Source organism: Morone saxatilis, unplaced genomic scaffold (assembly GCF_004916995.1).
Source record: "Morone saxatilis isolate NCDOM2014 unplaced genomic scaffold, NCSU_SB_2.0 Contig10, whole genome shotgun sequence".
Taxonomy (NCBI): Eukaryota; Metazoa; Chordata; class Actinopteri; family Moronidae; genus Morone; species Morone saxatilis.
Genome location: NW_023339652.1, coordinates 10,760,147 through 10,773,409, shown reverse-complemented (window position 1 = coordinate 10,773,409; position 13,263 = coordinate 10,760,147). Strand labels below are relative to the sequence as shown.

The 13,263-nt window shown below is 43.2% G+C and overlaps 1 protein-coding gene across 1 annotated transcript in view; it reads right to left on the bottom strand.

Annotated features, from left to right (window-relative positions):
* Positions 1-38: 38 nt before the first annotated feature.
* Positions 39-13,263, bottom strand: part of prickle1b (prickle homolog 1b) — a 28,142-nt gene continuing 14,917 nt past the window's right edge. The window contains exons 2-8 of the mRNA XM_035672685.1: positions 8,504-8,701; positions 7,676-7,789; positions 5,930-6,067; positions 3,451-3,654; positions 3,167-3,353; positions 2,052-3,050; positions 39-1,949 (exon numbers count right to left, since the gene is read on the bottom strand). Of these exons, the coding sequence (XP_035528578.1) occupies positions 991-1,949; positions 2,052-3,050; positions 3,167-3,353; positions 3,451-3,654; positions 5,930-6,067; positions 7,676-7,789; positions 8,504-8,689 (2,787 nt within the window). The 5' untranslated portion in view covers positions 8,690-8,701 and the 3' untranslated portion in view covers positions 39-990. The remainder of the gene's footprint in view (positions 1,950-2,051; positions 3,051-3,166; positions 3,354-3,450; positions 3,655-5,929; positions 6,068-7,675; positions 7,790-8,503; positions 8,702-13,263) is intronic.

Below are 13,263 nucleotides of genomic sequence, written 5' to 3'. Positions count from 1 at the left end.
TGTTTGAAAAAGAACAGTCATTCCTGAAGCTTTAAGAGGAGAAAAAATATTTATTACAAGCGTCTTTACATCACAAAGCATTTAGCTGGTTACGTCAGAGCAAGGGTAGTGAACAGTTCAGCTCAGTACGGAAAATGCAGCTGTTACTGCCATTCGTTTTATATTTTCTACATCGATAGTGAGCGGTGAGGAATATATGTTATAATAGACATTGTTACCGAGTAACATGGCACTTTACTGTGGAGAACAGTTTATGAAGTGGCACCTTCTTTGTTTCTCAAATATTAACGAGGTCTGTTTGTTTACCATTACAACTGCTATTCTTTTATATCATATACTTCCAAAGAAACAATTCTTTAAACCACAGATATAAAAATACCGGTATTAAAATCTTAACTTAATATATACATTATCATTTTGTACTATTATGTATTAAATAATTATTTGGTTTGTTTCTATTTTCTACTTTATCAACCTCTGTATACAATGTGTTGCCATTTGAATGCACACAAAGATATTGCTGCAAAACATTTAACTGAACACAAAACATTTTTAAAAACTTAATGGCAAATGCTGAAATGAAAGATTAAGTTTAATGTCACCACCCTGTCAACTCAGCAACAAGCAATATTTTGGTCTGCACTGTCTAAAGAAAGGCTTCCAAGTTCACCAGTCCATGCATCATATTAGTGCGAAAATTTAATGAAACCCAGTATCTAGGCCAAATTTGCACATACACAAAAACTGATTTTCTGACTATATATTACAAGATCCAGTCCGTCCTTTGCTTTCTTAGTAATTGGAATTGATTTCTTTCAGTAGATTTTGGCCTAAAATATGATATGCATCTTGTCATGTGCCTTCTGTTAGGATGGAATACAGTCTGTCCACATGGGTTGTTTTAAACTGCCTTTCTAAACCCAGATTTGATCCGCTAAATCCACATGATCAGAAAATCTGACATTATTGCTTAGTGTAGTGCAGATTAAGTTAAGAAATGATACAGTTTTTGGAGCGGTGGCTCTTCCTGCGACCAGTCTGTAAGCCGTGGCTCTGGGGAGAGAGGGCTGTAACCCTTGTTGGGTAGTCCTCGGCATAGTAGCGCCCAGCCGCTCGAGGCTGAGGGATCGGCTGGCCCAGGAAATAGCCCTCCTCCTCAGAGTCTGATGATGAAGAAGAGCAAGTAGAGCAAGAGTCATCCTCATCTCTGTAGAGACCCATGAAATGCTCAACGCGTGGGTCTCCTTGAGCTGAGCCCTGAGGCATATAGTCAGATCGGGTTTGCGAGTAGGCCAGTGGCAGCCTGTGTGCGGGATGCTGTAGGAGCATGGCACCACAAGGAGGGTTTCCCAGACCCTGCTGCTGGGGCTCATACAGCCTCTGTGCTTTCTCCAAAGGCAACATGTGGAGGTTGTTGTCTGACCGGGTTTTGCGGCTCCGGTGGTGCCTGCCTTGCCGGTGGTGGTGCTGCCTGCTGCGCCCATGGTGGCTCGTTGGACGGCTTCTTTCTCGGCCCATCTCATCTGGGCAGTACGCCCTCCGCTGTGGCTTCTCACTCATGGGATGCTTTCTAATATTCACATCAAAACCATCATTATATCCATTGTCCACAGTATCCTCTGAAAACTTGACCATCTGAGGAGGTCTGGACTGGGACTTGCTCCTCCTCAGTGCTGGGGCGTGGACAAAAGATGAAGGGAGGCCTTCTGAATGTGGGGACATTGGGGAGAGAAGTCCTCCTGGTGTGCCTCCCCTCATTGCAAATGCTACCTCCTCCTCATCTCCCTTCTCCATATTAAGGTTGAGAGAGTTGGCACTGTGGTGAAGATGAGATGAATTGAAGGTTCCCATGTTGCTCATCTTCTCACAGTCATCTGTCACCGAGGGATCCTGCATGGCAAGGCTGTAGACTATAGGTCTATCCCTGCCATCTCCATCCACTGATGCACCTAAAAAGAGCAAGCAGGGGACATATTGAACAGCTGTCTGATAAAACGAATAAAATAATACACATTTTTCCACTGAATACATGCAACTAATAGTCTCCTTACCAGTAATGTTTGATAATGCCAGAGAGTCCATGGAGTCTCCAGCACCCTGCTCAACTTTCCTCAGTTCATCGGCGATACACTCAAGGGAGTCTTCATACCACTGCCTGTTGTCTGGCCAGAAGGCTTGTCTTCCTGTGCCAGATTGGTCCTGATCCTGGTCCAGCTCCAGCTCTTGGATCTTTCTGGCACTGGCAGGACCTGGATGACTCCCATAGGCTGAGTCTCCCAACCCATCCTGGGACTGGGCCCAGTACATTTCAGGCAGGTGCTTCTTGCTCATCAGTCCAGGGCTAAGGCTGTTGGCTCGTGATTGATTCGAAGTCTGGCTCTGGGTGGGACTGGCAGGGGTTGGAGAGGAGGCAGTAACCCCCATAGATATGGTATCAGGCTTTAGCCAGGGGTCAGAGACAGCTATTAACCTGTTTCTGTCACTGCTAGGGCTGGGAGATTTTAGGGATGGTTGCTGAAGTTGGTGTAACATCCCACGGTCACCAAACTTGAGCAGGAGCTGAGTCATATAGTCTTCATGCTGTGCCCACTCCTCTGGATCCTCCTCTCCACCGACATCCTGCTCCTCCCGCTCCCTCCAGAACCTCTCCTCTTCCAGGCCTAGACGAGCCAGCTTGCGCCCTACGATACCAATGTCGCAATCAGCATCTCCATCACCCTCTCCATCTCTGAACTTATACTCAAAGGAGGGGACAGCGGCAGGGGGGTTAAATAGCTGTGACTGTCTCCACTGTTCGGCAGGCCTGCTGCTCTTCCCCATGCGGACACTGCGCCGTGACTCACGTGAGCGGGCAGACTGGAAGGCGGAATCAGATGAGTCGGAGGCATGAACATCTTCCCCCTGGCTGCAGGCCTTTGAGCAATAAATGCGACCCTGCTTTGGCAGGAAGGGACAGCCCAGCAAGGATGTCTTGCACTGGGCACAACAGAAGCACTGGTCTGTGGCGTGCCAGTGTACACCTTCATAGGTCATCTGGGCATGGTCAACACCTAAAGGGATGAAGCAAAAAGGAACATAGCATTAAGTATAATACTTCAACACAAGTAGTCAAAGAAATAGATGGGTAAAGTAAAGATCTTTCTAGGACCTCACAAGTATATCTTACCAATGTTTTCACCACAGGCCTCGCAGTACTCTGCATACAGTGACTCAAAGCAGCCGCAACAGTAGGGCCGGCCATCTTTCATGATGTAGCGCTGCCCCCCTAGCATCGTCTCGCACTCGAAACAGGCAAAGTGCTTCATGTGCCAGTGACGACCTTCTGCTTCAGTGCACTCATCTGAAAATATGATCTAAAGAGAAACATAAATACCACTGTTAGTTCTGTTGAACTCTATGGTTCATTGTACACTAAGGGTACTGGGTAGTGCTACTATTACTGTGTCTTACCTCGTCACAAGAAGAGCATCGCGGTTTGAGAAGCTCAGCGTGGTGTCTTCCGCAGAGGATCTTGCCATTTTGGTAGAAATAGATCAGATCCACCAGCAGCTCTTGACACGTGGCACACACAAAGCATGCTGGGTGCCAGCAGGGGCTCGGCCCTGCTCTGGAGGCAAAAATGGCCATCTCTCCTCCATTGATGCCTTCGCCACACTGACAATCAAACACAAACAACAGATGATCCATGAGATTTGTATTTCAACCATCTTGTTGATGCAATTCGTCAAAGTGACCCACAATGCATAGGGGTCCACGTGGACAAAATGTGTTCATCATTGAGCCTATGACCTATTTTGACCTAAGTATGCTATTTTCAGAATGAAACCGTGGAGATAAACAGACACAATCGCATAAGGGAACGACATTTCATGCATTGACTGTGACACGAGGAATGCAACACAAACAGAAGAGAGATTATGGAAGATAACTTTTCAAAATATATCACGTCTGCTGGTGTTTCATTTGCAGGGATGCTAAAACAAAGAAGGCCAAACAACAGGTGATCATACTGTAAATGCCAAAGGAATATGATCCATATGACAGTCACAGCAGAAATACAGCAACAGTTGATAACATGGATAGTGTCATTTAATCTTTTCCTTAGCAACATAAACACAGATTGGTATTAAAAGATGACTGACTCAACCGATGTCTTCCTGAGTAGAACTGTTTTGTATTAATATGGGGTGTGATGCAAAATAACTTAAAAGTGAAGCAAAAACGATAAAAAATCTAACCTTCGAGCAAAACTACTTTACCAACAAAGACTGTTGGACAAATTCTAACTCAATTTGGTGGCTGTTTCATTTTGGCCATCAATTATTCATTGGGTGTTGCTGAGGAACTGGACAGCATTTTTTCCTCCTGTAAGCTTAAACAGAATACACAGGCCTTGGTCCTGAGTCGAAAGATCGTATGACTCCACAGAGATCACCAGAGCATGTCTGAACATGCAATCATAAGTCTTTATATAAACCAGCAGAGCTATGAGAGACCCATAGGCAGCTATGAGATAGCAATGCCAGCTGTTAACCATTATTACCAGGCAGGACAGACAGGGGCCTTGGATATGGCAGTGCTGTGTGTCCCTGGGAGTGCGGCACCAGGAAACTGGAGCCGGACAAAGTGTGTGTGAATGATTTATCCTTTTGAGCATGTGCAGTATGTGTACGAACGGTTCCATGACTGTATGAATGTGCACATGAGTGTAGGTGTGCCTGTATGGATGAGTGAGTGGGTGGTTATAGAGTAACTGTGCGTGGCATTGCGGAGCATATGCGAATGTCCAGTATGTCTAGAGGTGCATGTGTCCATTGCTGTTCCTATGTCATTTCAGTGTGTGCGACCTTGTATCTCTGTGGTAGCATCTGCGTTTGAGTAGCAACAGACTTCATCTGCTAGTCCGGGGGGAATTAACATGGCTGGCCTGCTGTTCCTGGATGTCTAGCAGAGGATGTGGTTTACTCACTTGTCAGGGCTCAATTTGCCGGAAGCCACACCACGCTAATATTTATGTTTGTTGCATTGAAAGGGATTTTTTCAGAAATATGATCATTGGCACTGGATGTTATGTTTTAACCACCATTGCCAAATCAAAAGTAGGAAAGAGGTCATGTTTTAGGATTGTTTCCAGTGTGTTTATTCAAAGCTCACTTTGACTTCAACCAGAATGTCAAAATGGAATTTAAGTTCCGCTCTTTTAGCAAGCTGAGAAAAAAATCCTCTTGCTTGAAAAAATGCTAAAAAATTTTTTTTGAAAAACATATTTTTTCCACACAGGATTATAAAGGCTAATTATGCTTACATAATACTGTTTATGTGTTTAATAGCCTAAACACGGAATATAATCCAATGAGAATTCCTGTTTTACCATTGGATTCCAATCTACAACTAGTCCTTTCCAGAAAAAGTCTTCAAACCAGCTGCATGTACTGAGCTGAGCTGTGTGCAATTATACCAGTAGATGTGGAATTATCTGCCACATACTGTGTATTCTTTGGAAAAAAGTTGGATTTTAAGACTCTGGGCAAGAATTACTTGTTAACCTGTACTTTTTTTTGCAGGCTGTCATGCTGAGATATAGATGGGCGGCAGGAAATTTGCCAAATTCCTCCTGAGGAACTGGCTTCTCCGCTCGGCTTGAGCACGAGCCTCCCAATTTCCCCGCTTCCCCTCTAGCCCTAATGAGGAAGTTTATGTCCGTGATTAAAACCATCGCATTAGCCAATCAGGATTGTGCCTTGGGCTGCTATGCGTTGGGATGGGATAGTGGGTGTGAGCTGCTTGAGATATAAATAACTAAAAAATATGTAGGAATAGTACATAGGAATAAAATAATAATAAAATGGTCTACATGTGTGCATATATGCGTGTGTGTGTGTGTGTGTGTGTGTGTGTGTGCTCATGGGTAACCACGTGGGGCACCTACATTTTCACAGCGGGTGTGTTGCAGAGCTCGGGGCAGGATCTTGGGTGTTCCTCTCCCCAGTGCCTCTCTCTTCCTCTGGGCGCTGAACATGTGGAGCTCCCTCTTCTCCTCCTCAGTCAGAGAATGGCAATAACGCACCTGGTAAAAAAAGGAGAGAGGGGTGAGTGGAGCTGAGAAACTAATAGAAAGAAGAGGAAGAGGGAGGCCGGTTAGAAGGAGAAAGCACTTAATAACATCCACCAATTACTGCTGATGGGGTTATCTTTCATCTTTGCTTTCAACTTTCGGGGAGGAGTATCACACGCAATCCATATATGGCTGGATAAGGGGTTTAATTAAAGCTAATTCCCTCTGAAGGTCGCGTTGAAAGGCTGGCGTGAGCGATACACAAATCCTTCCTCTGTGTTTAGAGATGATGATGAAGGCCCAGATAAAAGACCAAGACTATCCTAACAACCAGCTCGGCTGTTCTCTAAACAACAGTAAACGATGTCGGCGTGTGAGCTCACACACACGCACAAACCCGCTGTCTCCGTCTCTCCCTTTCACACACACGACACACACAGAGTGCTTATACCTCCGAACCACAGTTACGCAAGGAATCCACCGGCAGTTTTCTTCCTCAACCACCAGGTCTGCCGACATACATCATAAAAACCGCTCAGTCAAACACTGTGCGGTTGTGTGTGTGTGTGTGTTGTTTGTGTGATTCCTATTGCTGTTTCTTCCATTTGTGTGTATACAGAGACCACCTCTCTGTCAGACAGTACCCCCCCCCCCCCCGGTGATAACCCCTCTGCCATATCTCCTAATGTAAACTCTATTAACACAGATGTGAAAGGAGTGCTGGTTTACACACCATAAAGCTGTTATACGGAAGAGGCTGGCATGTGCTTTACTGTCACAAGAGGGTTTTTCTGTCAAACAGTTGAGGGAATGTGGCCATTGTTTTAGTTTTACTAGAAAGGGCTAGCAAGGTTGTTTAAGCTTTACTCAGCTGCTGGCTTTAGTTTAATTAGGGCTGGGTATAGTGTAAAATGTCTTATTGCCAATATGATACCAAAACACTTTTTTTGGTTAATCTTGCTTGAAGACATGTTTTCCGTTTAACAAAAAAATGTTGTTTAAATATAATAATAATACAATATGTGTTATGTTAGTGTATGATGTTCTATTATCGCTGCAGTTGATTCACTTAAATGGGTTATATATATCTCTCTCTGATACATTAATCCGATTTGTACCAGGACCACAGTACCACAAGTACCACAAGTACCAGGAGATTACCAGAATGGCCCCATAGTTTGGTTAGAGAAAAATGGCTTAATTCACGTGAGTTTTTGAATGTTCAACAGCTAAAAAAAGCTGCTTCACTTTGTTGTTTAATGCCCTATTAATGGTCATGTGAATATTATAATAAGCAATATTGTTCATGTAAGCTGAAGCTTATTCTACTGTTGTATTTATCGTATTCTTAACTTCCTGTTGCATCTGGAAAAAAGCAGCAACGCCTGCTTCACTCTCTGCCACACATCCTTTCTCCCATTCTCTCTTCTTCTCTCTTTCTTCCTTTTCTTCTTCCTGCTTCCTTCTCTCTGTCTCCTGTCTTTCTCTCTGCTCTCTGCGTTCTTTTTTCTTTCTTCTCTTCTCTTTCTCCTTCTTCTCTCTTCTCTTCCTCTCTTCTTCTGTTCTCTTCTTTCCACCACAATGACACCTCTTTCAGTGTCTCTCGCTCATCATCTCTACCTCGTTGTCATGCGGTGGCAGCTGGTAGAGGAGCTGCCGGATCCTCTGCTTCTCTCCGGGGCTGTTGACGTACGGCACCTTATCCTCCGGTAGACAGGAGAAATACATCTGGACCTGCGGATGAGGACAGATAAAATTAACTTTCGGAAGAGATAAGGAAATTACATCTAGTAGGAAATAGGATGGACTGGCAAACTCTCATGATGTAACATTTCAAAATTGAATTTAAAAGACTCCATATTGAGACCACATAAATAAATGAGACATGTCGCACCCAGAAGGCCAGCAGTGTTAAGTATAGTATAAGTATATAATTATAGTTGAGGGGAAGGGAGAGGCGGTTTCTTGTTTTTGCAGGCAGAGGAGGGGGCAGCTGAATATCAGTGGAGAATATCTGCTACTTTGTGTCCTTATTTTGTGACTCTGTGAGGTAAACATGTCAATCTCAATCCAGTCACAGGCCTGAGTGTGAAATCTATCCACATATAAGAGACAGCAAAGGGCTGGAAATGTTAATATTTGCCTAGGATAATTCCCGCTGACATGGGTAAAGGAAACATTGACAACTATTTGTTTGTGTGTGAATATAGACCTCATTTTAAATAAGCACTAATAAATGTGAAAAAATCCATAGCCAGATGTTCATGGCGCCAGCATCCGGGCCTACTAATCCGCTAGAATTTTTGCACACATAACCTCATTTGAAATAAAACCCCTGCTGATATTTTGTGGTATTTTCTGCTGAGATTTCCATTTTTGGAATATACTAGAGGTTAGCTATAAGACAACGAGAGGGTGTGGAAATAGTGTGGGAAGCCGAGGCCCTACCTGCTCAGGCCTGACTCCCGGTGGCACCCATGCATACTCCTCCAACGCACACCCAGAGTCATCATCTGAGGTGGAGCTCCTCTGGAAGCCCACGGATATCTTTCCCATCTTCCCCCCAGCGCGAGGCTCCATCTCCAGGCCTCGAGGAGAAGGGCGCTCCCCTCTTTCACTGCGCTCCAGGTTCATCACAGAAGAGCGCTGTGGATAAAAAGTCAGGATTTAGGAATCACGTTTACAGAACTTTGCTTTTTCTTTTTCCAACCCCTCATCTGTTTGCTTGATTTTTCTTTTAAATTCTACCCAAAGCCTTAGCTTTTACCCTTTTCACTTCTTGTCACTGATTGGCTGGGATAATGCTGATGTAGGATCTTTTTTAGCACTTATTGTAAATTCCTCTGCATTTTGTATACGCCTGTCATCCCATCAATTAGTTTTAATCTCTATGTTTCACAATAAGATAATTGCTTTTTCCCAGCAGCGTTTTCAGAGTTCAACATAAAAGCTAGAACAAATATTGAGAAGAGCAGAGAAGACTGTTCCTTTTGAAAAACAGAGAAGAATATCACATATCACACAAACATTCCATAATTTCACAATCTCTTGAGTCACACTCAAGAATAACTAATGTGTTATTTTATTCCATCCCATTAGTGCAGTATGTCATCCTAACTTTTGTTTATCCATTACCGGAGTATGCTTGATAAAATACCCCAAATGCTACTTGACCACCTTCAAAGGGAACTTAAGACAAACTTAGGATGATGTTTAATGGAAAATCAAAGGAGGCTTTTTCCAGTAAGGCGCACTCATTCAACAACCATACATGACTCTTGTAAGCCTGACTGTACTTATCTCACATTGCATGAAAGACACACGGAGATAAAACAGCAGCATTATTAGGCACAGAAGGTTTAAAGGTCTGTATTTCCATTTAAATCTTATCATCTACATCTGGGAACACATCTGAGCATTTACAGTACTTACAAGTGTAAGATCTTGTTAGGGCATTTTACTGCATCGGTAAATGAAGGTATGCACACTGGGTACATTTAGACAGTTCTTATAAAAGTTGGATTGTGCTGCTTGGACGTAACATGAGGCAGCAGAAATTTTCCAGCTGTTAACCACCAAACATCTGTTGCCCTTATCCACTGTGCTACAAAGTACTGAAGGTTGAGAAACACATGTAAGCAGCCTACCAGGTTGTGCTGAGACAGTGTCAATATTACATAAATGGATGATTAAAAAATTGGCGACAAAACTGAATATTCCGAAAGACAAATGATCAACCTTCAAAACAAGAGGTCCACGTGCAGCATGAGTCCACTATCAGCAGCATTTCAAACAACCCTTTACGAGCTGATAAGAGTTGGACTGTTAACATGAATAGGGATTCATCAGTCTCATCGTCGTGTCTCTCCCACCGTCAGCAGTAGCCTTTCTTATCTCAGCAGCCATGTTCTTCAGAGCCCTTTCAGACTGATAACTGCACTTTGGTCTCAAGGTGTTGAAAAAGCCACTGCCCTGCCTTTGGCTCTTTGACATGCAAATCTCTACTAGAAAAGAACTTGTTTGGGTACAAACAGTCAGAAACTTCACACTGGTCCTCCAAACTTTATGTTGGTCTGCTCTTTTACACAAAAGCAGCACAATGAGGGACATTAGGGTCTTGGTGGTTTCTATTTAACATTTTTGCCCGCTAACTGTGACTGTAAGAGTCAGTTAAAATCATTTTGACCAATGACTGTCCCTGGTCATAATCAGGCACTTAGGGACTGTATGAAAATTGAGGCGTTAAGGTTGGCTGAACTTTATGTTTAACTAAGAAGCGAGACCCTCCCCGGGGTTATCCATATTTGTTTTCATTTCTCAACTCAACCCTGGTTTCATGCTCAGAATGTTAGTGGAGCAATAATTTTTAAAGAGCCCAAATTGCACATTATTAGTAGAATTAGCATCCGTCATAATTGTGGTAAGCATAACAAACGGTGTGCCCGGTTTACAGATCATTGCTGCTTCTCAACTTTTGAACGAAAACTACAACTATATGAACAGTAATTACCACCATCAACAAATAAGCAATAGGCACACACATAAGTTTTATAAGACCTGCTTTTTAGCAAAAAGAAAACAATGCGTAACCCTTTCCCTTTTCCGACCCCACCTCCCTCCTAAAAAGTGTGTACTGTCCCTTATCAGATAACAATGTGTAAATGGAAAATTGAAATCCATGTTACACGTGTGTTTATTTGGCACTTAAACGCCTCTTTACGACATATATTGGTGTCATGGTTAGCTGCACTTTGTGCTCGCCATTCCTTTTTTTTCTCCTTTTTAAATATTTGCCATAATGTATTGATTCCCTAACAGACTTTCTTGCTCATGGCCCCTCCTAAGGTCATAGGTCGGCTGCAGCTAAACTCACAAACCAAACGCTGTAGTTCTGCAGCCACGTCCTCATAGAAATGTCAATTCTGTCTCGTCAGTTCACCCTGAAGACCTCCCACACTGCAGCGTGTAGTCAAACCCCAGAAACAAGACTGGGGAAATATTAGCATTCACCCCCAAATTAGCATACAGTTGAAAATAGCCCAGGGCCTCAAAACACTGAATTCACAGATTAGAAATGCTGTTAAAAGTCAAACCAAAGCTCTTATCACAGAACAAAGGGGTATTTGACTGTTGCTTTGTTCTTCAGTGACTAATCTATCAGGTTTTATGGTAGGATAGATAATGTTATCACCCAGAAGCCTTTCTTTACCTGTTCTGTTTTATCTCACCTAACCTAGTTAAGACCAGTAAGTGGTGAATTAGATGAAGTCAGTTTTTTTCCCAGAGAGTATTTTTCAACTACTATCTCCATGGCACTAAGATATATGTGTGCTGCTTGGGAGTTCAGGAATAAGGGGCCACATTATTGTTCACATTAGAATGATATTGCATGGTCATTGTCCCATTTAATATGTTTTAACAGGAATGAGATAGAAACCAAGGTGAGGGTGATTTATTTCCAACCACTTGGTTTGTCTGACCAGTTCAAAATCACAAAGATATTCAGATTTCTATCATATAAGACAAAATAAAACAGCAAATCCTCCATGTTGTGGAGCTAAAACCAGGGAATGTTTAAAAAGATCCAATCAACTTTTAAATTAATGAATCCACTGATCATTCTAGCTCTAGTTTGCTATCCTTTCGTTCACCATTTGAAGTTAGTGGGGAAAGGTGACTGCAGATTCCTGAGCCAACATACACAGCAACTCACATTACACCATGTCACCCATTGGCAATAACACAATGGCTGTCTTTGTCAAAAACAAAAACAAAATGTCTAGCCACTCCTCTTTTAAACCCGGGAGATGTGACAGGAGGAGGTTAAGGGGGTTAAAAAGTGAGACTTTTTGAAAAAGGCATTTAAAGAGTCACAACATCGGGTCTGTGTAAACATGGGCCAGATGTAGCCGGCTAACGGTTAATCACATGCGCCTCCCCCGCTTAACTGACACTTTTAAAAGGGCTCCCCTTCACAGAGGAATTAGTTAGTCAAACATGTGTTCTTTTCAAATGAACACAACCCCGGGCCAAGTAAAGGAATACATCCTAATTTACCGAGAAGTTTGACTTTTATAGATTGTGCCAAAGTGTATCATGTTCTCTCAGTGATTAAGATATCAAACTGGTAAAATAGTTACAGCTTTAGTTACCTGCAGTTAATTCAAAGAACACACTTGGAGAAGTTGAGCACTTGCTGAAACCAAAACAGTAATTAAAAAAAAGAATATTTCTCCTAGAGATCATGGGATTGCTTTAGGAAAACCATTAAATTGTGGAGTTCAAAGGCCGAGGTCATCGCTCTTTGACTGGTGAAGAGTGTTATTTTAAGGCCAAATGGGTGTCAGGGGGTGCACAGGAGACTTAACACAGCTGGAGTGAGACCACCTATAAACACAGCCACAAGATGCAAGACCTCATACTATACATACACTCATACTATAACACAAATAGAGTAATAGATATGCATGCAGGATCTCTGACACACAGCACTTTAATCTTGAGCCAAGCTTAGCCGTTCATTCTCCGCAGCTCTTTTTCAACACTTCAGGCGTTGCTTCAAACCGAGGCAATCTCCCACAATCCACTGCATGCCTCCCCATCAACAGATCTAAGTAACGGCAAAACTTGGGTGCAAGCATTTATCCAAAGTAGAGCTAGAGCCAAAGTGCTCTACATTCAACAAAATCCTTCTGCATTTGCAAGTTTCATACAGTGTACTATTTTCCTCTTACCTCCAGGAAAAGCATCTCTCTTTCCACCTTCACATAAAGCTTTCATTCACTTCCACAATCCCCTGGTCGCACGGCGCTCAAGCTCTGGCTACATGTCTGCAGCATCAAGCTCAATGGATCCACGCTCTAATCAGATCCAGATCCCACTCAGCCAGGAAGTATTCCCCGACGTCTCAAGCTTTTTGAAAGTCAACGTCAGCTGTGAGGGAAGTCTGAAAAAGGCGCAACTCACTCCGCAGCCGGGGAGCCACTCATTTGGCAATGCAAAATTTTGGAGGTCCAAAGAGCAAGTAAGGGAGGGCAGAGAGGTGACGTCTCTATCTGGAGTGTCTCTGATCCCTCTGAGTGTGTGTGAATGAGTGGATGTGTGTGTGTGTGCTCCTGGGGCAGCCAAGCCTTGTCAGCCCCTCCCCTCATTCTTCCCCTCCAGAGCAAATCGCCTGCCACTGCACTTCAATCACACACACACACACA